Source organism: Panthera onca, chromosome E1 (genome assembly GCF_046562875.1).
Source record: "Panthera onca isolate mPanOnc1 chromosome E1, mPanOnc1 haplotype 2, whole genome shotgun sequence".
Classification (NCBI taxonomy): Eukaryota; Metazoa; Chordata; class Mammalia; order Carnivora; family Felidae; genus Panthera; species Panthera onca.
The window spans coordinates 53354044-53381511 of NC_138352.1; the positions used below are offsets into that span (position 1 = coordinate 53354044).

Genomic DNA, 27468 nt, shown 5'->3' on the forward strand with positions numbered 1-27468 from the left:
TTGCTGGGACTTGTAGTGCTCAGGTGACTGAGCCCCAGGGGCGCTCTGCGGCTCTTTGTGCTTTTCGCCCATCCCGAACAGCATTCTCACCCCAAGGAGCCTATTTTTCCCTTAGAATGAGCTGTTTACTTACCTTTAAAAAAAAAAAGCCCAAAAGTTTACTTCTTCCAGTCCTGAACGAGAAAGGGCCATCGAGAGGTCATCTTCATTTTTCTCCTGCCCCCACATCACACTTCCCTAAGAGTCTTATAGATGAGACCCCCTTTGGCATTTAATCATGCCTCCCGCCTGCCCCTAAATAAAGGAGATCCAGCAATCTCCCTATGTGCCCCACTTCCTGTGTCTCATCATTCCCTTTCTATAATGAAATTATTTTTTAGTGTTAACTCTGTCAAGGCAGTTCTTACTAAGCATAAACTCAGAATCCTGCAAAGTCAACTTAGAGGGAAATTCTCACCCTTGATAGCTGATCGACGGCTTGCCTTCAGCAAGAATTCTGCTAACAGGAATCCCCTCCCACCCTTGATGTCTCCCTTTAGTAATTTTTCATGCACTTGTCCTTATCGTATTTGGAATTGAGCACCATATGTCTCCTCTATTGTAACGGTCCCTGTGGCAATAGTCCTGAAAATTATGCTTTTCCATTTTAAACTCTGTCTACAGGGATAAGTGCCCTCAGTATCCTGGATACATCTCCCTTAATTTTACTTAGTGGCTTTCTAAAAAGCCCTTGGAACTGAAATCTCCTACCCCTACATACCTTAATGTCTATATTAACACAACTATTTCATGACACTCTTGCGGGGAGGTTAAAAATGCAAATGAGGGGCGCCTGGGTGACTCAGTCCGTTAAGCGTCCGACTTCGGCTCAGGTCATGATCTCGCCGTCAGTGAGTTCGAGCCCCGCGTCGGGCTCTGGGCTGATGGCTCAGAGCCTGGAGCCTGCTTCCGATTCTGTGTCTCCCTCTCTCTCTGCCCCTCCCCTGTTCATGCTCTGTCTCTCTCTGTCTCAAAAATAAATAAACGTTAAAAAAAATTAAAAAAAAATGCAAATGAATCCATTGTGCATTTTAGGAACTGCCTAAAAGAACCACTGATTCTTTAAGAGAAAGCATCACATGATGATAGACTCTAAGAGCCCTTGGCCTCAAAATCCTTGCTTGGCTGTGTCCACCCATAGTAAACTATTATATCATGACCCTTACCCTACCCTAATCAACTTTTGCCTCTATCTTTGTTTTGAAAAATCCACCCACCCCTTCCCCAAACCAACTTCAGAGTCTCAATAAACACCACCATTTTGTCCTTCTGCCTCTGTGCTGCGGCTACAACTTTGGCAAGAAAGTATCCTGGTGCCTGAGTGGCTCAGTCAGTTAAGCGTCTGACTCTTGATTCAGCTGAGGTCTTGAGCTCAGGGTTGTGAGTTCAAGCCCCATGTAGGGCCCTGTGCTGGGCAAAAATCCTACTTAAAAGAAAAAAAAAAAAAAAAAGACTGTCTTCTTCCTCAGTAAGGTAAGAATGATCTCAGTTTTGTCTTATCAACAGGTTGTTTTGTTGACATTTTGGGAAGCTAAGTTCGATAGCATGGAATAAAAAACATTGATTGGTTTGTGATTTATTTCCAATAGAAGTGTCAAAGGGAAGGCTGCAAGTGGAACCCTTTATAACTGGATATTGAAGGAATGGGAATCAATATTCAGACCTACAGAGAAAATCCTCCTCTCCTATCTTCAAGTGTTAGGAAGGGAGACCAAGACTGGGAATGGGGGTAGTTACTCTGTGCCTGACACAGTGGGTTTTCTCATTTAATCGTTACAAGGGAAGCACTTTTTATTATACCCTTTTCACAGATGAGACAGTTGAGGCTTCGAGACGTAAAGTTACTTGTGCAAGCTCACCCACATAGTAAGTGCCATCAGAAGACTTTGAACTGAGCATTCTGACTCAAATGACTGTGCTCTTAATCGTGACTCTCACCATATTTATTCTTCATGAGAGTTCGGTAATCCATAAGGGAAGACAAATGCATAAATGAGTATGATACCCCATGGTAGTGGCTTTAGAAGAGGAATTTACATAGTGCTAAGGTAGCATAGAATTCATTTTTCCTAGGGGCAAGAAGGAAGGTTTCATAGAAAAAGTGGTAAAGAAAAAAAATATTCTGAGGCCTATTAAAACAGAAAGGAAAACTTTATTTGGGATGGTTGTAATAGGAGCATTACAAACAGAGAGAGGGAGATTGTACCCAGTTCCAAAAACAGTAAGGACAAGTGGGGATTTACAGCCAATCAAGCAGAATGAGGGAGTCAGTGGTGGAAAATTACTAAGAGGAGAAGACATCAAGAACGGGGGGGGGGGGGGGGGGGGGGGGGCGGTTCTTGCCAAACTGATTTAATAGGATTCTTGCTGAAGGCAGGCTAGGGATTGATCAGATAGGAAGAGTAAGGATTCTGTCTAAGCTGATTTAAGATTTTTGTTGAAACCGGACTTGAAAGAGGACCTCAACTACCTCCATTTTGACCTCAGTCTGTACTTTCTAATGAAAGTTTTCTTTTTCCTGCTTATCTCTTAATTCAGGCAAAAGAACCCGCAGGCAAATCATCGTGATGGGAACCAAAACTACCCCCTCAAGCAACAACGACTGCCCTGAGCCAGCAAGACCCCAAGTGACCTCAAGACAACAATGACCTGACCTTCGCTTTCCACCTGTGGTACTCTCTGACCTCTGTCCCACATTTTCCTTACAAAACCCAGAAGTATTTTCGACACTTTGGAGGTTGTATTTCAGAGGGTCCACTGTCTTCCCGGTGTCGCCCTTCCCTGAAATAAATTCCTTCCTTGTTCCACCACCTGTCTTTGCATTTTGTCAGCGGTGAGTGGCTGAACCTGGTCTGTTTGCCCCCACCCCCACCCCCTCACCCCCTCACCCAGAGCCAGGTGCCCTGGCACCCCTGCACCCCAGCTGTGGACTTGGCAAAGGCAGACGTAGAAGCCCAAGGTTGAAGCCTAGTCAAGAGGGCTCAGAGGAGCCCAACCAAAGTTTGGTCAAAGAGTCTTGGTCAAAGGTGACATTTGATTTATTTTGAATAACAAGCTTGGCCCGCAGGGAAAGGGATGGAGGAGAAACGACGTGGAGACAGGGAATAGTCCTCCCCAGTAGTGCTCTCCAGTAGGATTCTCCGCAGCGAAGGCAGTGCTCAGTAACTGTGCTGACCGCATGTAGCTGTCGAGCACTTAAAATGTGGCTAGTGCACCGGGGAACTGGGTTTTCTATGGAGTATTTACTTATTTATTTGGAGAAAATCAAATTTAATAGCATATGCAGGTACGTATGGGGAACCCACACAGACATGGAAATTCCCTATGAAACTGAAATTTAAATAGATATGTGTCAGCACTGTCCTGGCTGGTGTAAAGCTACAGTATCTGGGCGACAGGGGTGTGGACTATGGGAAGGAGAGGCAGGAGGCAGCCTACAAGATGTCCAAGCGGCGGCTCACTTTTACCCCTGCGCTCGCTCCAGCCCTGCCCAGCGCTATCCCGTGGCAATGACTCTGGCGTTTAGACTCTCCACTCCCTGGAAAAAGACAGAGGAATTTTATCCCTTGAAGCTCGCCGTCTCTGTAACCACCTGAGACTCTGCAATTGGATGCCTTACAGAGTACAGAGTTTCTTTTTTAATTTTAACTTTATTTTTTAAAATTTACATCCAAATTAGTCAGCATATAGTGCAACAATGATTTCAGGAGTAGATTCCTTAGTGGCCCTTCCCCATTTAGCCCATCCCCCCTCCCACAACCCCTCCAGCAACCCTCAGTTTATTCTCCATATTTATGAGTCTCTTCTGTTTTGTCCCCCTCCCTGTTTTTATATTGTTTTTGTGTCCCTTCCCTTATGTTCATCTGTTTTGTCTCTTAAAGTCCTCATAGGAGTGAAGTCATATGATATTTGTCTTTCTCTGACTAATTTCACTTAGCATAATACCCTCCAGTTCCATCCACATAGTTGCAAATGGCAAGATTTCATTCTTTTTGGTTGCCGAGTAATACTCCATTGTATAGATATACCACACCTTCTTTATCCATTCATCCATCGATGGACATTTGGGCTCTTTCCATACTTTGGCTATCGTTGATAGTGCTGCTATAAACATGGGGGTGCATGTGTCCCTTCGAAACAGCACCTGTATCCCGCGGATAAATGCCTAGTAGTGCAATTGCTGGGTTGTAGGGTAGTTCTCTTTTTAGTTTTTTGAGGAACCTCCATACTGTTTTCCAGAGTGGCTGCACCAGCTTGCATTCCCAAGTACAGAGAGTTTCCATGCCCGGCTTTGAGAAAGAGAAGAATTGAATAACCAATGGCAAGAAGGAGACTACTAATTAGGTTGGGATACCATTAGGCTTTCAAAGAATGCAGGTTGGGTGTGCTGCTTTGTTGTTTTTGTTTTTTTTTTAATTCTTTTTTAACGTTTATTCATTTTTGAGAGACAGAGAGAGAGCATGAGCGAGGAAGGGGCAGAGAGAGAGGGAGACACAGAATCCGAAGCAGGCTCCGGGCTCCAAGCTGTCAGCGCAGAGCCCGACGCGGGGCTCGAACTCATGAACTGCGAGATGATGACCTGAGCCGAAGTTGGACGCTCAACCGACTGAGCCACCCAGGCACCCCGGGTGTGCTGTTTTATAAACTTTTGGAGAAACAGGAGCCAGGTATGCCTCACATTAACCCTGTGTTTCTAGAATGCGTGGGCAAACCAAATCACCTATTGAACATTTCAGGGGATATTATATGGTCCCTGTAAGAATTTGGGAGGCATATCTTTGTTTTAAAAAGTTACATTAAATAAACTAAAAAGAAAGAGACATTTCATAATTCTACACATATTTTCAAGACTGTTGTCTGTAGAGAAAAATCTCTCTGTTGGACACCCTTCCCTGAATTAGCCAATTTGAACTGATTCTATGGGAAGTATTTTACAACTCCGTAAATTGTAGGTAACTGATTGGCAAGGAATTTCTGTCTGATCTGATAGAGGTTGGACTATTTTGCCTCCTTTCCTTGTGGAAGAAAAAGCAGTTTCGCGTCCATTTGCAATTTCTTTCAACGTTCTTTTTTATCAGACAAATTGTGCCGCTTTTTTGGAACCAGCTGAATCATCTGACTGACTGGCTCCCTGCTGAGTTACATAAAATCTTTAACATGCGTTCATTTTTATATCCGTAGGAGAGTCATGCTTTTCCTTTCCTTAGAAAGTTCTCTTAACATTTCTTTCAGTTTTTTTATGCATACAAATGCACGTTTGACACGATTATAGTCATAGCCTTTGCAAGTTTTTGTTGCTGTTGCTTACTACTGTTGGGTTAAACACCATTTAAAAACAATTTTTTTTTAATGTTTATTTATTTTTGAGGGAGAGAGAGACAGAGTGTGAGCAGGGGAGGGGCAGAGAAAGAGGGAGATACAGAATCAGAGGCAGGCTCCAGGCTCCGAGCTGTCAGCACAGAGCCCAATGTGGGGCTCGAACTCACAAGCTGTGAGAGATCATGATCTGAGCTGAAGTCAGATGTTCAACCGACTGAGCCACCCAGGCGCCCCCAAACACCGTTTTATATTGCTATAAACCATATGCTTATTGGTTTCCTTTTTGTTGTAATAAGTGATTCTACCATAATTTACTCACCATTCTATACCCATTGAATATTTAAGTCAATCATTAAACAATTTTGTAAAAAGCAAAGATTCAAGGGGCACCTGGGTGGCTCAGTCGGTTAACTGTCAGGTCACGTTCTCCTGGTCCGTGAGTTTGAGCCCCACGTCAGGCTCTGTGCTGACGCCTCGGAGCCTGGAGCCTGCTTCTTATTCTGTGTCCCCCTCTCTCTCTGCCCCTCCCTTGCTCATGCTCTGTGTGTGTGTGTCTCTCTCTCTCAAAAATAAATACACATTAAAAAAAATTTTTTTTAATTAAAAGATAAATAAAAAGCAAAGATTCTGCGTGAACATAACTGCTTGTCAGTCCCACTACATTTTTCTGGGCCTCGATTTCCTCTTCTAATTCTTTTTTTTTTTTTAAGTGTATTTTATTTATTTATTTTGAGAGAGAGAGAGGGCAAGCAGAGGAGGGGCAGAGAAAGGGAGAGAGAGAATCCTAAGCAGGCTCTGCACTGCCAGCACAGAGCCTGATGTGGGGCTCGATCTCATGAACCGTGAGAGCGTGACCTGAGCCGAAACCAACAGTCAGATGCTTAATGGACTGAGCCCCCCCCAACCCCGGGCGCCTTTCAATTTCGTCTTCTAAACACAAGAGAAATACCAGGTGGCCTGTAAGATCTCTTCTGATTGAAAAAGAACTCTGATTCTGTGACTCTCAGACCTTGCAGACTTAAAGCAAAAAAACAACACAGAACCAAAACCAAAACCTGGGGTATGAGAAAAAAAAAAAAAAGGTCTTCTAAGAATCTTTGTTTCATTTCCACTCCCGACGCCATCATCCCTGGTACAGATACCAAGACTTGCTTTGTGTGTGTGTGTGTGTGTGTGTGTGTGTGTGTGTGTGTGTGTGTGTTTTAAGTTTTTTATTTTGTTTGTTTTGCTCCGTTGAGAGAATGAGAGACAAAGAGTGAGCGGGGGAGGGGCAGAGAGAGAGGGGGAGACACAGAATCTGGAGCAGAGCCGGATGTGGGGCTCGAAATCACAAACTGTGAGATCATGACCTGGGCCGAAGTCGGTCGCTTCACCGACTGAGCCCCCCAGGTGTCCCATACCAAGACTTCCTTTGACTGGTACATGCAGAGGCAGGACTTTCTTTGTTCCCCCATCAACTACTTAGAGGAAGAGTCCCAAACTGAGAAAGAGCCTGTGTGTCAACTGTAGAGCAAACAACATTCTGAAGGGAAACTGTCTTACTATTTAGTCAGGTGGGTGCCTTGGGAACAAAAAGCCCGTGAAAACAGGGGCGCCTGGGTGGCGCAGTCGGTTAAGCGTCCGACTTCAGCCAGGTCACGATCTCGCGGTCCGTGAGTTCGAGCCCCGCGTCAGGCTCTGGGCTGATGGCTCGGAGCCTGGAGCCTGTTTCCGATTCTGTGTCTCCCTCTCTCTCTGCCCCTCCCCCGTTCATGCTCTGTCTCTCTCTGTCCCAAAAATAAATAAAAAACGTTGAAAAAAAAAAATTAAAAAAAAAAAAAAAAAAAAGCCCGTGAAAACAAATTTCATACCTGTGCCTGCAGTCTCCCTTGCGCACTCTTGCCTCTGAGTTTGAGTTTCGGGGGAGGGGACGCGGTCCAACTTTTCTGACGACTGAAGGAGGCTCAACACGCCGCTTCAGCCTTTCACACCCAGGCCCAGAAAAACCCTCGGTGTTTGCCTCAGGGATCTTTCTGTTTGGGGTTTGCCTGGCACAAATCACGGATGCTTTCTGATTTCCTGGCCGTCCCTCTGGCCCTGGAGGGGATGCTTTGCTCTACAGTGGGGGCAGTTCTACTGTTTCACCCCCTTGTCAGCACCCCTGAAAGGACAGGGGTGCCAGACTCTGGCCTATTAGCTCCCACTGTGGCCAACCCTCTCGTAAATAACCAGTTGTCAGGGATTTTAATGGAAACCCTCTGGAAGTTGTAAATCTTTGCCGCTCCCTCCCGCATCCTTTCCCTCATTTCCATCACAATATCACTCCAGAGGGACCTCAGACCAAAGCCCGAGCTTGGCAGAGTAGATTGGTGGGACACTGGGGGAAAGAAAGAGGCCGGAAGGGGGAGGGGAACAGAGCTGGGATGGTTGGTCTTAGGGAAGCATCTGCTCTTGGCCAGTTGATGACTGGTCACCTGGGCCTCCAGGGCCCTGGAGGTGGGGAGGGGCGCGATAGCCCAGGGCCACCTGGAGGGAAGGGGGACGGAGGGAAGAGGTAGAGGATGGGATGGCAGGGAGGTTTCTGGAAGAGCAGCAGATGGGCCCCTGGTTTCACCTCAGGCCCTCCAGCGTGAATTTAAGCATCACTAACCAGGCTTTCTTTGTCCACTTGGGGCTAAGCCATGCCTTTGCCTCTAGGCTCCGGCCTGGGCAGATCAGCTGGTAAAGGGACAGGGTCCTGTGCCGGGAGGAAAACTTCCTCCAGCAACTTAGGTCAAAAGGTTAACAGTTTATTTACAGGCATATGAGAGCACTCAGTCGTGAGTAACTGTACAAACAGCTAGGCATAAAGGTTTATTATGTATCAGTTTTATAAGGGGGGGGGAGGGTTGGAGGGGTGATTAGGGCTTCAAAATGGGCTTCTGATGAGACTTGTTTACGCAATTTTTGGAATGTCCAAGTGTCCAGGAACAGAGCCTCCCTGGGGACATAGGGGGTGTGTCAGGGAGAGGGGCAGCGGACTGTTGTAAAGCTCTGCTTTATTCAGATAAGAGATCAGAGGCCAGCCCGAAGTCCCAGGCACATGGATCGGACACAATGTTCCCAATGAATCTGCTAAAACCTTCATCCTCTCGGAAACTCTCCCGGACTAACTCCACATCCTCCACATCAGCAAGGATCTTGCCTCTTCCACTAGTCCTTTTGATTACGGCTTCTCTGGGAAGGGCCTGTGTCTCCTCTGTCTCCCCTCAACCGAGGGAAGAGAACTCTATCCTCAGCGTGAGAGTTAATGTTGCAGAGTCTTACCTAAGTCTTAACTCCTTGGGACTGAACAATCCTTTCCCGCAGGAGCAGCTACATTTCAGGAACATCAATTCAAGCATCTGGAAATCTGCAGAATGAAGAACAATGGATATAGGCAACAAGAAATCCCCGGCGCCATCCATAAGGAAGTTTCCTAAGAACACTGTGGTTCAGGAATTTTATTTATTTTTTTTTTAAAGTGCTTTTTAAAGTTTATTCATTCATGTCAAGAGAGAGCGCGCACGAGAGAGAGCAAGCGGGGGAGGGCCAGAGAGAAAGAGGGAGAGAGAGAATCCCAGGCGGGCTCCATGCTGACAGCGGAGAGCCCCATTTGGGGGTCGAACTCACCGCCCGTGAGGTCATGACCTGAGCCGACCAACTGACCCACCGCCCCCCCCCCCCCCCCCCCTTCAGGAGTTTTAAATCGATCCTTTGGTCTTTCCCCAATCCTGAACGAACCCAGGTAGACACAGCTCTACTGGCCGCCAACCCTTTGCAGGCCCGCAGGAGTCTGGGCTGACACAGGCGGAAATGGAAGGAAACCACGATCATCTGAATCCAGTCATTACTCGGATTCCCCCGCCTGCCAGAGGACAGTGAGAATGTCGCTGTGCGAAGCCAAGACCCCCGAGCCCTGCGCGGCCACCTCTCTCGGCCAGGGGCTCGTTCGGTAGAGGGGCCATGACCCCCCCCCCCCCCACTCTCTGAGATGTCATGATTCAGTAAGCCAGAGCGGTTCCTTGCAGGTTTGCGGTATCTACTCTACTGTTGGAGAAGCTAAACCCGGAGAGATGATGTCAACTGCCCATGATTACACATGCCTGAGATCTTGACTTGGGTCTCAATCCAATGCTGTCTGCGCGTCTCCCCTCTGGTCCCGGTTTCGGCTATTCACCCCTCCCAGAGCGCCAGAGGACGAGACCGCCCCGCTCGGTGCACCCCACCCGCCCCCCTCCCCCCTTCCCCTCCCCCTCCCCCTTCGGGGCAGCTGGAGCTTCCGAGGCAGACAGTTCGGATCCGCTCGGCCCCGAGGCTCCAGCTGCGCCTGCGCACGACGCCCCGACGCCCCGACGGCGCGGGCGGGGGAGGGCGGGGACCCGCGCAGGGCTAGCAGTGGAGCCGCCCCGAGCGCGAGGAGCGCGGCCCAAGCGTCCTCCGCGTCTCCCGGGACGACCTCGGGCGCTGGCCTCTCAGAGCAAAGGGGCGGTTAATTGGATTCGGGGAGGGGGGGGGGGGGCACGGCCGCCTGCCGCTGGGGCCAATCGAAGACCTGGAAAGCCCTATATGCAAATATATGTGGGCTGGGCGCACCCCAAGTTAGGAGGGGCGCGGGTTGGGCTTAAGGGTTGTGGGGCAGCCAATGGGACCTTGTCTCCTTAAGTCTTTTGAGGAGGGGGCCCGAAAGTGTGGCTGCGAACGATACGGGCAGCAGAGCGGGGGCAAGACGGGGAGATAGGAATTGCGGGTAAGAGCCCCCCCCAAACCCGTTGCTGGCCCTAGATCGCGGCCTCCTAGTGTCTCCCCACGGAAAACCTGGTTCTTCATACCCCCGAAGTCCCCCTCGGTGCCCAGTTCACCAGGGTTACTCCCTCTGTCCTCCCTGGTGGCTCTCTATGGCCAACGCCACTCGCCCTCCCAGTCCCTGCTCCCTCTTGGCGCCGCAGCTCATCTCTTCCCAGCTCCGTACTGGCGTTCACCCCGGAAATACCCTCGCTCCCTTTCTCATCCTCAAGACCCCGATGCCAGGACCTTGCCCTCACTCTCTTCCTTTTCTAGCTCCATACCCCCTCTTGTCCCCGCTTCTCAGCCGAATCTGGGACACCCTCACTTCCTGCCCTGGATTTCCCAAACCCCAGGGAGCTGTCCCTTAGATACCGGAGATCCCTGGGAATCGCCAAACTTTCTCTGCCTCCTCCTTCCCCATCGCTGGGACTTTTCTCCTGATCACCTTTCTTCCTCTGCCTGGAGAAACCTTCCAGAAAGACACTTCTGTTTTGGATAGCCAGCACAGCCCTCAACAAATGCCCCTGCCCCTCCTTTTCAGCTCCCCCCTTTTCAGTTCCTATTTCTCACCTCCTGAGGGAGAATTCTTCTAGGCTTGAGGAACGTTCTCCTTTGGGATTTGAACCCTAGGAAAAATGTAAGTCACATTTGGGAATGAGGTGGGAAGGGAGCTAACCTTTACTAAGCACCGGTATGTACCAGGCTCTACATTCAGTAAGTTATTTAATAGATACACCAATCCTGCTGTTATATTTTCATTTTACATAGCTTTTATTTTAAACCAAGCACTGCTTTAAGAGCATTATAAATGTTAACTCATTTCGTCTTTAAATAACCCCCCAAGATAGATAATTATTTTCCTCATTTTCCTCATGAGGAAACTGAGGTACAAAGAAACTCAGTTTCTCACCCACAGTCACCCACTAGGAAGTAGAGCTGGGATCTGGATCCAGATCCATCTGTCTTTGCTGGTGATGCAGAGTATTGTGCAGAAAATGACTGGGCGTGAGCCTGCCCTGAACAATGCATCTTCCCCTCAGTTTCTGGCAGAGCAAAAAATGGAATCTAAGTCAGCAAATTCTGAGTGTTTCCAGAGAATATGGCTGGTCACTCTCAGCACTTCTTACTGGCACAGCCCTTAAGCAGTTGAGTGCCCCCATCCCTCCCTTGTTAATCCACATCTTGCTAAGAACCCATTTAGTCCCTGGGCTGAAATTCCAAGGGTGGCTAGAAGGAAAAGGCAAAAGTTCATAAAAAGCATCTCAATTTATTCTGCCTGCGTCAAAGCTCAAAGCACTTAAATTTTTTTTTTATGTTTATTTTATTTTTGAGAAAGAGAGAGACAGAGCACAAGCAGGAGAGGGACAGAGAGAGAGGGAGACACAGAATCCAAAGCAGGCTCCAGGCTCTCAGCTGTCAGCACAGAGCCCGATGCGGGGCTCGAACCCACAAGCAATGAGATCATGACCTGAGCTGAAATCGGCGCTCAACTGACTGAGCCACCCAGGCGGCCCGCACTTTTCTTTTTAAAATATATATTTATTTATCTTTGAGAGAGAGAGTGTGAGTGGGGGAAGGGCAGAGAGAGAGGGAGACACAGAATCCGAAGCAGGCTCCAGGCTCTCAGCTGTCAGCACAGAGTTGGACGCGGGGCTCGAACCCACGAACCGTGAGATCATGACCTGAGCTGAATTTGGATACTTAACTTGACTGCGCCACCCAGGCACCCCAAAGCACTTTTCCAGATGTGAAGTTTTTATCTTCTGGTGGTCCGGTAATCACAGAAAAGATAGGGAATAAAAGATAGGGAATGAAGGTGAACCTGAAAGCAATGTAACATTGTGTGTCAATGACACTAAAAAAAAAAAAAAAAAAAAAAAAAGGGAATGAGGGAGGCGATATTACTTGGCTTCTTATGACATACAAAATCAAAGAGGCAAAGCTGAAAGCAAGATCCAGAGGTCTAACCTCCCCATCTTCCCCAATCTGCTTTCAACCTTTTCCAAGAGCTAGCCACTGGAAGCCTTCAGAGGGATGCTTCTGGTAGAGGAATGAGGACCCAAAGTTGTAAAAGGGAGGAAGTGCGGGAAAACATATTATTTGGGAGAAGAGAAGCTAGTCATCCGGCAGACACAGTAGGATGGCCCTTCAGTGCCATATGTAATTCTACAGACTGAAAGAAAAGTCCAGGCTCTGAAGGTCGGGATGAAAAAACTTAGTTACAACTTGAAACATGCTCCATGATCTGTTCGTAACCACCAAATAATTCTTTTCTCCAATGTATTGACACCCGTATTAATTCCGCCTTGCCAAAGAAAGCGCTAGATATTTTCCGTGCACCTCTAGGGGGAAGAAGAGGAGTCAGCATGTATAGTCTTTCAGAAGTGGAAATGAAATACGCTCCCTCCTGTGAGATTTTTCCAAATAATCTGCAATGTGTTTGCATGAAGCCATCGCAGGGCTCATTCCCTCCCCCTGGTGGCCAATGAAGGGCATTTTCATGCTGTCTAGCCAGATTTGGTCGGCTTTGCCTGGCGTGGAAGCTTCTCCAAGATCAAACCCCACACTAAAATGAGAGGAAACATCACTGTTTGTAAATGGTCTTAACTGTCCTCTTTGGAAAGGTGAACTAAATGTTTCTTGCATCATTAAATAAAACCGAAGATGGTATTTACTCTGTTTGCTACGTTAGCACAAGTCAGTTGCCTTAAACGTTCTCCAAAGCGCTTAGTCCACATTGCCTGTCCACTCACCTGGCGTAATGGAAAGATGAGCAGAGGGTTCAGTAGCCAGGGCTTTGGTCCTGGCCCTTCTGACTCGCTCTCTGGCTTTGTGCGAGTCCCCTCCTCTAGCTGGCAGGGGCATTTCAAAACTTCTAAAAAGCAAACAGTTTGAACTAGGTATTCTCATGGTCCCTCCCAGCTGTAATATTGAGGAATTCAGTAAGAGCTGAGAAAGTGTTCCAGGGGTGCCTGGGTGGCTCGGTCAGTTAAGCGTCTGACTCTTTTTGTTTTTGGGGTTTTTTTTTAGTTTATTTATTTAATTAATTTACCTCCAAGTTAGTTAGCATCTGGTGCAACAATGATTTCAGGAGTAGATTCCTTAATGCCCCTTATCCATTTAGCCCATCTCCCCTCCTACAACGTCTCCAGTAACCCTCTGTGTGTTCACCATATTTATGAGCCTCTTCCATTTTGTCCCCCTCCCTGTTTTTATATTATTTTTGCTTCCCCTTCCCTTATATTCATCTGTTTGGTATCTTAAATTCCTCATACGAGTGAAGTCCTATGATATTTGTCTTTCTCTGACTAATTTCGCTTAGCCTCACGACCTCCAGTTCCAGCCACACCATTGCAAATGGCGAGATTTCATTCTTGTTGATTGCCGAGCAATACTCCATTGTCTATATATACCACATCTTCTTTATCCATTCATCTGCCAATGCACATTTGGGCTCTTTCCATACTTTGGCTATTGTCGAGAGAAGTGTCTGACTCTTTTTTTTTTTTTTTTGGTGCAAAAAGGTGATTTTATTAAAGCATGGGGACAGGACCCATGGGCGGGAAGAGCTGCTTATTTTATTTTTTTGGTGAAGCGTCTGGCTCTTGATCTCAGCTCAGGTCTTGATCTCCGCGTCATGAGTTCAAGCCCTGTGTCAGGCTCTGCGCTGGGTGTGAGGCCTACTTTAAAAAAAAAAAAAGGTTGTAATTACACCCCAAATAAGAGCCCACGTACAACGTGGACTTTGGTGACGAGAAGGGCAGGAAACGGAGAAAATAAATACAAACTCGAAACAGTAGAGTTGTTCCCAGGTTGTGGCAAATCTGGGGAGATCCAGGCCCTTAATGGAGGTGGGAATTTGGAAGCAGTTGGCTTTAAGGAAAATGGGACCAACTGATTGTTAAGGGACTGAGGTCACCAAAACCGCTTCTGGGAGCTAGGAGACCAGTCGCTTCACTTTCCGGTCACACCGTTTATGAGTGATCAGCTGAGAGGGAAAGGCAGCGTGTGGCGTGTAGAAGAGAGATAGGCTGTGGAACCCCAGCTATGTCTCCTGCCTTTGCCCCTCTGTGCCTCAATCTTCTCATCTGTAATGGAGGCAAGAGAATGTCTATGACCTGATGGTCTGCTGAGACAGTACCTATGGATATAAAATGCTTCAGTACAATGTAAATGCTTAGTTACGTGGTAAGTAGGTTGTGAAAAGTAGCTACGGTTACTCATGAGTGACACGAAGTGTTGGAAGTGCCCTCTTCAACCCAAGGCCAGTGCTTGAAAAACTGCTATTTATCTAATGCTCACAACAGCTCTTCTATTATATAGATGAGGAAAACGAACGGTAAGCTAAATTAGTCCATGAATCTATTCATTCTTCCAGTCTGATCATTCAGGAAGCTTATAACCCTCTGGTATCTGCCAGACCCGGTAGTAGGAGCTGAGCATTCACAGACACTGTCTGTTCCATCAGGGAGGTCACAGTCCAGGGCCACATAGCTGGTGCTGACAGGTAGCCTTTAGTGAGCACTTACTCTGCGCCTGGCACTGTCCTAAGCACTTTGTATTATCTTAACTCCTTTTAATTTCCGTAACTGGCTGGGGCAGACCATTTTACAGATGGGGAAACTAAGGCAGAAGGGGCAATGAAATACATTGCCCGAGGCCATGCAACTAGAAAGTGGCAGAGCCGGGATTTCTTTTTTTTTAAATTTTTTTTTTTAACGTTTATTTATTTTTGAGACAGAGAGAGACAGAGCATGAACAGGGGAGGGGCAGAGAGAGAGGGAGACACAGAATCCGAAGCAGGCTCCAGGCTCCGAGCCATCAGCCCAGAGCCCTACGCGGGGCTCGAACTCACGGACCGTGAGATCGTGACCTGAGCTGAAGTCGGACGCTTAACCGACTGAGCCACCCAGGCGCCCCCAGAGCCGGGATTTCAACCCAGGCAGACAGGCTCCAGAATCTGAGTCCTCAGCGACTTCACTTCCGCTGCCTCTTAGCAGGTGACTTAAAGTCATGTCTCTCACTGCAGCGGCCCTCACGCCAGGATGTACGTATATCTCGGGATGCCGGCAGCCCCCCTTCACCCTTTTATATTCTCCTTAGCCCCGTCCTTCGAATTTGCTGCCTCTCCTTCTCTACTTCCACAAGACTGCGAGACTACTTTTGACACCCGAATTGTTGGGCGGGAGAGAAGGGAGTGGCTGCTGGCACTGGGTAAGAGGAGACTGGTAGAGTCCAGTAAGACCCGAGACTCTCTGGAGGAAGCAGCTTCTGTTCTAACTCACAGCGGCTTGGGGGCCAGAGAGATGCCAGAAGAGGGCAGGCAAATCCGGATGTCAAGGGCGCCCGGCTTGCGGCCCGGAGAGAAATGATCTGGACGTACGAAAATGTTTCCTCTCTCTTCATGCTACTGTGAGAAAAATAACAGCACAGGCGCAGCTGTTTTGTGACTCTGGTGTCACGGAGGCCACAGGGACCGGAGTGGGGCAGGTTGAAAAATAGCTAATGAGGGAGGCATTATTTGGCTCTGGCGGATTTCTGGCATGAAGCACTGGGGACCTACTTTTCCAGAAGCGACAGAAATCTGGATTTTTATGAGAAATCCACATTTCCTACTTATTGGCAACTCCTTTATGTACCCGTTCTTGCTAAGTTTTACTTATTTGTTTTGAGAGTGCGCACACGCGTGCACGCGCGCCTGCAGGGGAGGGGCAGAGAGAGAGGGAGAGAGAATCCCAAGCAGGCTCCGCTCTGTCAGGCTGTCAGGGCAGAGCCCGGTGCCACGGTCGAGTTCATGAACCGTGATGTCAGGACCTGAGCCGACACCAAGAGCCGGACGCCTAACTGGCTGAGTCACCAGGCACCCCAGCAACGACTTCTATTTAAAAAAAATTTTTTTTAACGTTTATTTATTTTTGAGACAGAGAGAGACAGAGCATGAACGGGGGAGGGGCAGAGAGAGAGGGAGACACAGAATCCGAAGCAGGCTCCAGGCTCCGGGCCATCAGCCCAGAGCCCGACGCGGGGCTCGAACTCACGGACCGCGAGATCGTGACCTGAGTTGAAGTCGGACGCCTAACCGACTAAGCCACCCAGGCGCCCCTACTTCTATTTAAAACTATAACAACTACACACTGTGGTGGGCCAAGTAAACATTTCTGCAGGTGGATTCAGCATGTGACCCCAGGCACACACCCCCCCCCCCGCCCCCCCCTTCCTCCCCCTGGCAAACTTTGAGCACCATATTCTCTATCAGGAACCTTTGAGAGAAGTCAGCGGGATTTAGCCTTGGGGAAGAAACAGGACGGAGAGGGCTGGGGGAGGAGGAAGCTGGGAGACCAAAGGCAAAGCAAAAATAGACACATGGGGGCATCGACTGCTCTCCGCCACCTTGCACCTGACTCAAGCACCATTCAACTGGCAATCGGGTCATAGATAGCCTAGAATACAGGGGAAAGGCAGGTGGGAACCAATGCGGTGGCGATCAGTTCCCTGAGAAGTACATGGGTTCGGTTCCCTGGTCCATGTGCCTGAGGCCCTCTGGGACAAGAGGAAACAGAATTTGATCTTGTTGTTGTTGTTGTTGTTTTTCTCTTTGAGGCAGGCAGACAGCGGCAGCCATGACTTGTTCTTACCACTTGGGCAAGGACTCGAAAGACAGCAGAGACAACTCGCAACTCCAGAGGCCACGTTCAGGGTCAGTTTTGTCTCCTCGAGTTAACATTAACCTTTGGGTAAACGGAGCCACTCCTCCACGGCTTGGTAAACAGAAGCCGTTGCGGAGGGCTAGGGGAGCAGAACGGGCTGTTTATCTGAAATCAAGGGAGCAGCCCCAGGTCAATATTTCACATACCTCGGTCCTCTTGGACTTTGCCAAGAATGTGCCTGTCCACTGGGCAACACGGGCTCACGAGGCCCAGGTTTCGTCGGGTGGTTGTGCCGAGTACAACTCTGTCTCCCCTTTTCAGGTGTCATCATAACTGGGCTTGGGAATAAGTGACAGCCCCCCTTTGGCAAGAGAGAAACCAGGGGCAGTCCCTGGCTGACTTAATAATTCTGCCCTTCCTCTTGGCGACGGCTGTGAGCTTTCAGTGTGATGGTGGGTGTGATAATTCTCTGAAAACACTAAAGAAGTACATACATATAAGGGAGGCTTTTTTTTTTAATTTTTTAACGTTTATTTATTTTTGAGAGAGAGGGAGAGACAGAGCACGAGTCGGGGAGAGGCAGAGAGAGAGGGAGACACAGAATCGGAAGCAGGCGCCAGGCTCCGAGCCATCAGCACAGAGCCCGACGCGGGGCTCGAACCCACAAACCGCGAGATCGTGACTTGAGCCGAAGTCCGACACTCAACCGACGGAGCCACGCAGGAGGGCGGCTTTATTACTGAGTTATTCATACGTAGCCTCCAAGTTAGAGCCCTCTACTCCCCAATTTTGGTGTGGGAAAGGGGCAGAGAGACACGGAAGGATGCAGTAATGTTAAAAATGTGGTGACAGGTACAAAAAATTGTCTAGAATTAGCAAGTTTGGGTATGGAGGGAAAGTGATTCCCATGAGATTATGTGAGTTGGTGAGCCAGCTGTTATGGTATATTGCTGGAGGTAGGCCAAATTTTTGGGAGTTCCTCTGGGAAACAACATGGCAAGATAGATAGATAGGTAGATAGATGATAGATAGATAGATAGATAGATAGATAGATAAAATAAAACTAGAAGCTAATTTCTATATTAACCTAGTAATCCTGGCTCCAGATATATACGTGTCCTTTTCTAAACTTCCTTTAATGTTATATTATGTCATTACTAATAATATGTTATAATAAGGTATAATAAACACGTTAATACATTTTTTAAAAACCAAAGCGTTTATGAGGGAAAAACAGGTGGTAGGTAGGAAGGGCATCAAAGGACAGGGGTTCCAATGGTGAGAAGGTTGGCAGGGATTTGGAGGTAAAGAGGGGAAGGGCCCCAGAAGATTGGCTTTATGGTCATAGAAATCTTGGAGGTGAAGGTGATGAATCAGTTCATTGGATCTGGGCTGTTCTGGGTCACCCCAAGCAAACTAAGCACATTCCTAAGGATTATTGAAACTAAGGCATTAAAAATCATTCGAAAACCTTGGGGCACCTGGGTAGCTCAGTCGGTTAAGTGTCCGACTTCGGCCCAGGTCATGATCTCGCAGTTCGTGAGTTCGAGCCCTGCGTCGGGCTCTGTGCCGACAGCTCAGAGCCTGGAGCTGCTTCAGATTCTGTGTCTCCCTCTCTCTCTGCCCCTCCCCTGCTTGTGCCCTGTCTCCGTCTCTCTCTCTCTCCCAAAAATAAATAATTTAAAAAAAAACATTAAAAAATATTGAAATTCCCAGCAAACAACGAAGAAGTCATCATGGGGATAGGAGGAGGGACAAGAACTCTGCTGGACTTCCTTAGTGCTATTTTACCGTTTGGTCTTGTTTTTACGTTGAATCGCAGGGGGCGGGAGACACGGTAGCCTTTTCTGTGGTTGGGATCTCGGAAGGGCTCCCTCTGGCCCTGAGCTGGGTATGTGTTCAGTCAGCTACACATTGACCCTGTGCTCCGCTCCCTTTGCATTCACGGTCAGGCAGCAGGTTGGGCGTGGGACGTTCAGCGTCGTGGGGAGCCAGTTAACGGACCTCCTCAGAGCGCCTCGTCTACACCCACTGGGACTAACTCCCTCAGCTAGGAAGGCTTAGGCCTTGGTTCCGAGGCTGTCTCCAGGCACTCGCTCACTTTAATAAGATTGTTTACCAGGTACTATGCATAGCATCTCAGCCTACTCCTGAAAAATCCCAGGAGGGCAAAACCAAAGCCAGAATTGGCTGAGTGAGTCCCCAAGGTCAGAGTCAGTGGCAAAAGGTGGAATCGGCTCTCTCCCCGAGCTGGCACCCACCGTGGAGGTGGGGTGGCATTTTATAAACTGCAATCTGTCCCCTGGTCTCTGAGTGGGTCTACCACCCGCATGAGCAAGGGAGGGGGTCCCCCTGCAGGTGGATTCAAGTAACTGCCGCTCCTTCTGCCCTCTCTCCAGGGTGGGCCGGGATTTGCCCCCAGCCTCCTCCCAGGCTGGGGAGATGCTCCAGTGCCTGCCTTTGGAGGGCGAGGAAGGGGCAGACTCAGAAGAGCAGGAGGACAGCTCCCCAGAAGAGTCGAAAGAAATCGTCACCCTGGTTTTCATGAGCGAGAACACTGGGGTACAAGAGAGGCTTCAGAATGCCCCGCAGCAAGGCAAGAAGAAGAGGAAGAAAAAAAGGTTAGGACCAAAAGATGGGGAATGGGGTTCCGTGTTGTTGGGAGCAGAGGGGACCCGGAGGGAAGGGGGCCTTGGCCGCTAATGAGAGGGTAAAAGAGGCTGTCAAAATCACACCCCTTTCGGTTCGGATGGAAAGGATCCACTTGATGACCTGTTGCATAGAACCAAACGGCGGTGTTCGTAATCTTAACCACACTTTGTCCTAATCGTCCTTCTATTTGTTGTTTAGCATGCCTTTTTTTTTTTTTTTTTTAAATTGTGCGGAGAGAGACAGTTTCCTTGTTTTAAGGAAGTGCTTATTGCCTTGGGAACTCAGTACATTTAAAGAAAATTTTAAGGTTTATTTACTTTTGAGAGAGAGGGAGAGACAGAGCACGAGTGGGAGAGAGGCAGAGACAGAGGGAGACACAGAATCGGAAGTAGGCTCCAGGCTCTGAGCTGTCGGGGCTCGAACCCACAAACCGCGAGGTCATGACCTGAGCTGAAGTCGGACACTTAACCGACTGAGCCCCCCGGGTGCCCCAGTACATTTTAAAAATAACAAGACTGATGCCGATTTCCGGGATCCGACTGTGGCTTCTGTGTTCTGGTTCCCATTTAATATTCTGTCGCGCTTCGCCTCTTTTGGGGAAAATGGATCAGTCCTCAGACTCACTGATGTGTGACAGCTTGTCCACTTTCTAACTCACAACTTCCGTTAGTGGGGGCGGGGGGGGGGGAGGCAAGAGGTGGGCGACCATGAAGTAATTTGGCCGAAAAGATTTTTACTTCCTGCTCCTGATGGGCCACTGGAGTCAAAGGATTGAGGAGGCAAGGTTCATAGGAAGCCAAAGCAGAATTCGTTACAACCACAATGCAGAATTTCGACCTCGTGGGCTGGGTAATGGTAGCGCCCATGTTTTTTCTGCCTCTCTGCAATCCTTTGGATTCGTGTCTTCAGTAGGGGTGTAGTCAAACCAGGCTGGGTGCGACTGAGTAGGCTTGGACCCGCCTGGGGTGGGATGCTTCTGGGTGCGGCCACGTGTTCTGGCAAGTGCGTCTGTCTCTGTCTTGCCGCTTTCCTTCTTCTCTTTTCCAGATGATTGGTGATCAATCTCTCCACCTGCCGATACGAGAGCGGTGAGCGCCTGCATTCGAGGGATCCACAATGGGGACCCAGTGGATTGCCCCCAAAGGGTTGGGAAGGGTCACTTGTATCTTCTTGGGGGTGAAAAGGGGGTGTCTCCAAATCCTCACGTTTCCTTCACCCAGCTCAATTAACTATTCGAGGAGGGGAATCTCACTCCAAGAAAACGTGGGTTTTGACCATGGTGGTGCCATACTTCAGTTCTCTGTAGTTCTGATGTAGGGTTCTTTGGGAATCTGTAGAAAAGGCAGGGGTTGGTCCTTGTTAGAGCAGAAGTTAGAGACTGGCAGCCTACAGACCCACGTTGGACTATAGAGAAGTGTTGTTGTCATTATATAATTCCGAGTTTGAGTAAGTTTTAGCCTGGTCCTGCCTTTCCTGGTCACTTGCAGGCACTTCTTCCTTTCCAGGCATTTTTTTTTTGTGTGTTTGCGTTGGAGTGAGCTCCCAGTTCCAAATGCTAACAGGGACAGAGAAAGAAGGATGTGATAGCATATAAGTGTGGGGTTTTTTTAAATGTTTTATTTATTTTTGGGAGAGCGTGCGCCCGCAGGGGAGGGGCAGAGAGAGAGGCGGACAGAGGATCCGAAGCGGGCTCCGAGCTGACGGCAGAGAGCCCGATGTGGGGTTCGAGCTCACGAGCCACGAGATCATGACCCTGGCTGAAGTCGGGCGCTCAACCGACGGAACCGCCCAGGGGCCCCAGCCTATATGTGGTTTTGAAATGCATTGTATACTTTTTTTTTCTGTTAGCTTCCTACTTAAGCTTGACTCTGGCTAATGTTAAGGATTAGTTTACATTCCCTGAACACAGAGTGCTTAGTGTTTGGAGGAAAGCCAGAAGCCTACTTCCTGGCAAGGGAAAGCCAGGGCAGGTAAAACATTCTTCCCAGATAACCTTCCGTGGGGTTCACCGGGTATAGGCTGTATTCCTCCGCAGATCTCCCTGTGTCTTTCTTGGCAAAGGTATGTCCAGACCAGGCAAGATGGCCGCCAGTTCCAACGAGCTGAGGTGTCTCTCTTCAGCACATGGTCTGACATGGTCTGAGACCGCCTAGAAACATAGCCTCCCCACCCCATGCTCCTTCCCCACTTCCGGGGCTAACAGGCCTTTCTTTCTCCAACTCCATGGCAGTGCGTAGGGCTGCCCAGCGGTATGGCCTTCACGAGGGAGGGGAAACCAATGACTGGACTCTCTACTGGACAGACTACTCAGTGTCGCTGGAGAGGGTGATGGAAATGAAAAGTTACCAGGTATCTGGGGCAGAGCTGGTCCTCAGTGTAAGTGTGGCATCTATCCAGCGGGCTCCCACTTTTAGGACCGTCCAGCAAGGGGATCTCCTGGGTTCTCCCGTGGCCCCCATTATTCATGAATTCTGGCTTCCTTCACAGAAAATAAATCACTTCCCTGGGATGAGTGAAATCTGCCGAAAGGACTTGCTGGCCAGAAATATGAGCCGCATGTTAAAGATGTTCCCTAAGGATTTCCTCTTCTTCCCTAGGACCTGGTGTCTTCCTGCCGAGTAAGTGCCCACCTGTGCACCCTTCTCCACCCTCCACCCCCAATTTATGTTTCCGTCTTGCTCTTGATTCCCTGGTGCCACTTTCCCTTCCCAAAGGATCCCCCATCTATCTCTCTCCTTTTCAGGAAGAGAAGGGAAAAAGGGTGTGTCCAAGGTTGAGAAAACACAAAGCTCTGCTGTAAAAAATTAGATGACATCTCGGGGCTGGGTGCCTTGGAGCTTGGGCCTGTAGTTGGGATGAGAATGGGCTCTGACCCTGAACGCTGTTGATTTTGAACTTGTTCCAACCTTTTAAGTGTGCAGTTTCTGGATTTTGAAGGACCATGAACACTTCTGGAGGGAGTGAGATAATGGTTAGTGCCCAGGTTGGGAGCAGGGAGGGACGCCTGACCTCTGTCCCACGGCAGGACTATGGATGGCAGGCAGCCTTTCCCCATCCCCCTCCTCACTTTCTCCATCTTGAAACTGGGCATCCATTCTCGGTACACAAATTGCTCTGGACCACACCACCAAGGAACAGAAGAAACATGAGATGACATAAATGTGACCTGGGTACAACCTGGTCTTTGGGATGAGGTGGACAGGGCAGAGAAGCGTTGCCATTGGAATTATATTCACACAGCAAGAATCCTACTCTGTCCTCTGCACCCAGTGCTTTTCCTTTTTTTTTTTTTTTTAAATGTTTATTTAGTTTTGAGAGAGAGAGAGAGAGAGAGCATGAGCAGGGGAGAGGCAGAGAGAGAGAGGGAGACAGAAATCCCAAGTGGGCTCGGCACCGAGAACGGAGAGCCTGAATGCAGGGCTCGAACTCACGAACCGTGAGATTATGACCTAAACTGAAGTCGGACACTTAACCCACTGAGCCACCCCGGCACCCTCCCAGTGCTTTTCCAAACCAGGAGCTCCAAGATTCCCAGACTTCCTCAGCTTGTCTGGAACAACTTTTGGGACTTAGTAGCAACTCAGAAGGAAACATGTTTGCCTTTAAGCCACCGGGCACATCCAGATGTCATGGCCCCTAAGGAACTTGGCAGTCAAGTGACTTCTCTAGTGGTCACAATGCAAATCCTGGCCCAGTTCCCCCCAAAGCCCACCCTCCCTCCACCGTGTGCGCGTGTGCACGGCTGTCTCTCCTATTGCCAGATCTCGTAGGTGTGTCTGTTAGCTCGAGGGCTTTTTCACATTAGAGAGCTTTAGTGTTTCTGTTTTGGTTTGGCTTTTGATGTTTTTTTTGTTAATAAAGGGCTAGGCTTCCTTTGCACTGCTCCCCCTCTAACGGCGTATTTCATTCCCTTTCTGCCGCTCTGGTAGCTGGGGAGATTTGCAGAACTACAGCAGGTCAAGAAAAAATAAGACGTACATTTGTAAGCCGGATTCGGGCTGCCAAGGGAAAGGTATATTCATCACCCGGACGGTGAAAGATATCAAGCCAGGCGAGGATATGATCTGTCAACTCTATATTTCAAAGGTACTTCTTCCTTGGGATTATTTATTTCTTGCTACAGCAACCTCATGCTCTAGCTTCACTGGACTGTGGGAAATGAGGGGACGGGGGCTGGCGATGGGGGCTGAGCCGAGTCGTGTCTTCTGCCCTGGAAGCTGTCAGAGCAGGCCTTCGGACCAGGGATGTGATGTGTGCCTGGACAAGCGTCTCTCGCCCTTGTGCCCCTGTAGCTGGTCTAGCCTTACTAGGCTGGCCCTTGTCCTCCAACAAATGGCAGCTGGAGGGCACCTTTGGTCTGTGGGTGCCCCGCTTCATTTGGGAGAGGGGAATCGTCCTGGAGAGATCATGGTGACCGGCTTTACTCCATGGCTGGAGGTCAGAGGTCACAGTGGTATAGCCCACCGCAAGGAGGGAGCCCTCTGGGAGCGGGCGCGGATTGGGAAGGCCCGGCCAGCCCTGCAGGAAGCACTCTTGCAGAAGTGACATGGTGACAGCATGTCCCTCATCACAGGGCTTTATAATGGCACTTTGGTTGCCTGGAGATCTCCCGGAGGTGGTGAGTTGTGCTGTAGAAAACGGAGGCACAGCGTGGTTTAGTGACTTCCACAGGGCGAGTCCCCCTCCCCCCTCTCTCCCCAACCCGGGCCAAGCCTGCACTCCGTAGTTTCTGGCGATGATCTTCAAGTCTGCATCTCTCCTCTGAAGCCTATGTGACTCCTGTTCCCTCCTCACAGCCCTTTATCATTGATGGGTTCAAGTTTGACCTGCGGATTTACGTGCTGATGACGTCCTGTGACCCCCTCCGGATTTTTGCATACAACGAAGGGCTAGTGCGCTTCGCCACCACCTCCTACTCCCACCCCTGCGCAGACAACCTGGTGAGCTCAGGGGACGTGCCTCCTCCCCCCCTCCTCCTTAGGGGGACGAAAAGCCCCCAGTTAAATCCACGTCCTCAAGACGCTGTGGCTACGGGCTGTTATTTGTTGAACACTTACTGCGTGCCCGGTTGCATCCGTCCCTTCACTTGGCCCTTTTAGGAGCCCTCAGAAATAGGGATTATCATCTCTCCATTTCACAAACGCGGAAATGAAAACTCAGGGTGTAAGGGACTTGGCGGAGGTCGCAGAACGAGGAAGAGAGGAGGCTGGGACCCGTGGCCAGAGCTGCCCTGCTTCAAAGTTAGCGCTCCAGATCTGCAGGAGATCCAAAGCTAGCGCTCCAGATCCGCCCTTCAGACACCACCCCCGCCCCCCAGGACTCCTGAAACGTCCCTCAGGCAGTGAACCACCCAAACGCAGGAGGGGTTGGACTCTCTTCCGCCCTAGGCTGCGGGATACCACTTGACTTCCTCTGTTTTGCCACTCGAAGCAAGCCCAAGGCCTCCCCTGTCTCTTCTTTAAGACCTAGGGGCCCCAGGAGGGCAAGGAGAGGAAGTGGGAGACCCCACAGAGTTGCGTCTCTCTCTCTCTCTCTCTCTTTCCCCAGGATGACATCTGCATGCACCTGACTAATTATTCCATTAATAAGCACAGCTCCAATTTCGTTCGAGATGCTCAGGCCGGAAGCAAGAGGTAAGGAAGCCCCTTCACGTCTCTCGTCTTGCCCCACCAGGCTCGGAGCCTCCGTCTGCGATTCTACCCAAACCCCGTCAGTCCCCCTTGGTGGTTCCATCTTGGGTCACATGGTCTCAGAAACTATTTCTTGGCCTCCGTAGTCTCTGCCCTCTGGCTGTTAATCATTAAAAGCAGGCTACCTCGTAAACCCTAGGAGGTTGGGAGGAGGAGAGAGAAACATGTACTGTTTCCCCAGCAGGATACACACACACACACACACACACACACACACACACACACGTACGCACACACACGTACGCACGCGTGCACGCCAAAACATATGCCTGGTACGTTGGGCCCTTCTGAGATTTCCAAACCAATAGATATTTATCGATCGCTGGTCTGCCACGCTAGAAGGACAGGTGAGGCAGATGTTCCTTGGGCCTGTGGTTTCCTGGGGTGTTGTTCCAACAGAGATTCTCAAATGATAAGTCACGATGTGTGTGGCATGTGTTGACATGACTGTGGCTGGCTGGCTTTGAGAACCACCCCCCCCTCCGCCCCACCTCCCAGGAGCGGGGGTGGGGGGGGCGGAATGAGAGGAATGCCTGAGTATCTTCCCAGTTACTACATTCATGTGATCGGCTAATCCTGTCTCATTGGAGTTTTAGGAGAAAGGGGGAGCTGAAGGAAGGGAGCCTGCCAGGCACAAGGGGAAGGGAGAGTGGTGCCTCCTGTGTGGTGGGGGCCGTGCCGGGCAGGGGGGGGGCTTTGTTTACAGTTTTCCCCCCACGAATCTTCAGAGCACTACGACAGAGGCGTTATAATCTGCCCTTTGTAGGTGGAGAACTATGAGTTAGGTACTATGTCCATTTTACAGACAAGGAAACTGAGGTCTCTGAGAGGTTAAGCTGCCCAAGGCCCCACAACTGTCAGTGCTAGAGCAGGAAGAGAAGGTAGGTCTGCCAGATTCCAAGGCTCTCGCTCTGCCCCCTGCCTGAGGCTTCCGAGGGCTGACAAACACGCAATCTGTTTGGCTTTGGAGCCTCAGGGAGGCACGTGAGATTTCACAACTCCCTTGGTGGCAGAGTTCCAAAAAGCAAACGGAAAATCACTAGCTGAAGCCTGCTCGAAGGGGAGGCCTCCCCTGTTTCCGAGGGCGCCCCCCCCCCGCCGCTCCCCACCTTGACTGTGGACGCCAGCTCAGCCTTGGGAGCCCTTGCAGGTTGAGTGACGGTGCTCAGTGAGGCCTGGCTTTCAGTCCTGGCTCTGAGTCTCGCCAGCTCAGTCGGCGTGGGCAGCGATCTTTGAGCCTCGGCTTCATGGTGTGTAAGATGTGGGCAGAGAGATGCCCTGCCCACCTCCCACAGTCACCCCCATGAGACTCAAATGACCTGTGGGACAGTGCTCAGGGTCACCGTGACTTTCCCTAAGGGCCCTCATTTCCCTCCTCTTATGAGAAGGCAATAGGCTTTGCGCCCTCGGGCCATGACGGAGGGGTGGCAGGGGGTGCCGGGACTAAGGGGAGAGTGTGTGGTATGGTTCTGCCACTTTGCACCCCCCTTCCTCCTTCCTCCTCTGTTTCCTCAACTCTCTTTCCCCTCAGGCCAGGCCTCGCCCCTCTGCTCCGCTCCCCCGCCCTCCCCCCTGCCCTCTCTCCCTGAGTTCCGGGCTCATCCCTCCCCAGTGCACCTGGACATGTCCTGTTGCCTACGACTCAGCATTTCCTCACCCCTCGCTCCCACCCCAGCGTTCCAGAATGGTTCCCCTGCCCAGCTTCCCCATCTCTCCCTCCTGACCTGCAAGATTAGGGAGTTTGGTGTCCTTGAATCCCGAACATTCCTCCTTCAGAGGTCCCTGTGTCCCTTCCTTTCCACCAGACCCAGACCTCAGACCCAAGGGCTGCTCGGCCCCCTGGCTCTTCACCCTAAATCCAGACTTTAACCTCTCTGTACCTCCATTTTCTCATCTCTAAGATAATTTAGTAATCAGGGCGCCTGGGTGGCTCAGTCGATTGAGCGTCCGACTTCGGCTCAGGGCATGATCTCCACGTTCACGGGTTCGAGCCCCACATCAGGCTCTGGGCAGACGGCTCAGAGCCTGGAGCCTGCTTCCGATTCTGTGTCTCCCCCCTCCTCTCTGCCCCTCCCTAGCTCGCACTCTGTCTCTCTCTGTCTCAAAAATAAATACACGTTAAAAAAAATAAAAAATAGGGGCGCCTGGGTGGCTCAGTCGGTTAAGCGTCCGACTTCTGCCCAGGTCATGATCTCACAGTCCGTGGGTTTGAGCCCCGCATCGGGCTCTGTGCTGACAGCTCAGAGCCTGGAGCCTGTTTCAGATTCTGTGTCTCCCTCTTTCTCTGACCCTCCCCTGTTCATGCTCTCTCTCTCTCTCTCTGTCTCAAAAATAAA

At 49.9% G+C, this 27468-nt stretch overlaps 1 protein-coding gene and 1 long non-coding RNA gene across 4 annotated transcripts in view; one reads left to right on the top strand and one right to left on the bottom strand.

Annotated features, from left to right (window-relative positions):
* Positions 1-3059: 3059 nt before the first annotated feature.
* LOC132687789 (uncharacterized) lies at positions 3060-9575 on the bottom strand. Its single transcript, XR_009614258.3, has 3 exons — positions 9462-9575; positions 8644-8728; positions 3060-3577 (listed from the first exon to the last, which is right to left on the bottom strand). It is a non-coding gene; the product is annotated as an uncharacterized LOC132687789 (long non-coding RNA).
* A 297-nt stretch (positions 9576-9872) lies between these two features.
* TTLL6 (tubulin tyrosine ligase like 6) overlaps positions 9873-27468 on the top strand; it is a 38931-nt gene continuing 21335 nt past the window's right edge. The window contains exons 1-9 of one of the 3 annotated variants that reach the window (XM_081791258.1): positions 9873-10105; positions 16748-16840; positions 19190-19410; positions 20492-20530; positions 21673-21791; positions 21930-22060; positions 23372-23528; positions 24239-24382; positions 24990-25075. In XM_081791258.1, coding sequence (XP_081647384.1) covers positions 16764-16840; positions 19190-19410; positions 20492-20530; positions 21673-21791; positions 21930-22060; positions 23372-23528; positions 24239-24382; positions 24990-25075 — 974 coding nt within the window. In that variant the 5' untranslated portion in view covers positions 9873-10105; positions 16748-16763. Of the gene's footprint in view, positions 10106-16747; positions 16841-19189; positions 19412-20489; positions 20531-21672; positions 21792-21929; positions 22061-23371; positions 23529-24238; positions 24383-24989; positions 25076-27468 lie in introns of those variants that run through there. The other 2 variants (XM_081791257.1, XM_078437263.2) reach the window with 2 other exon arrangements.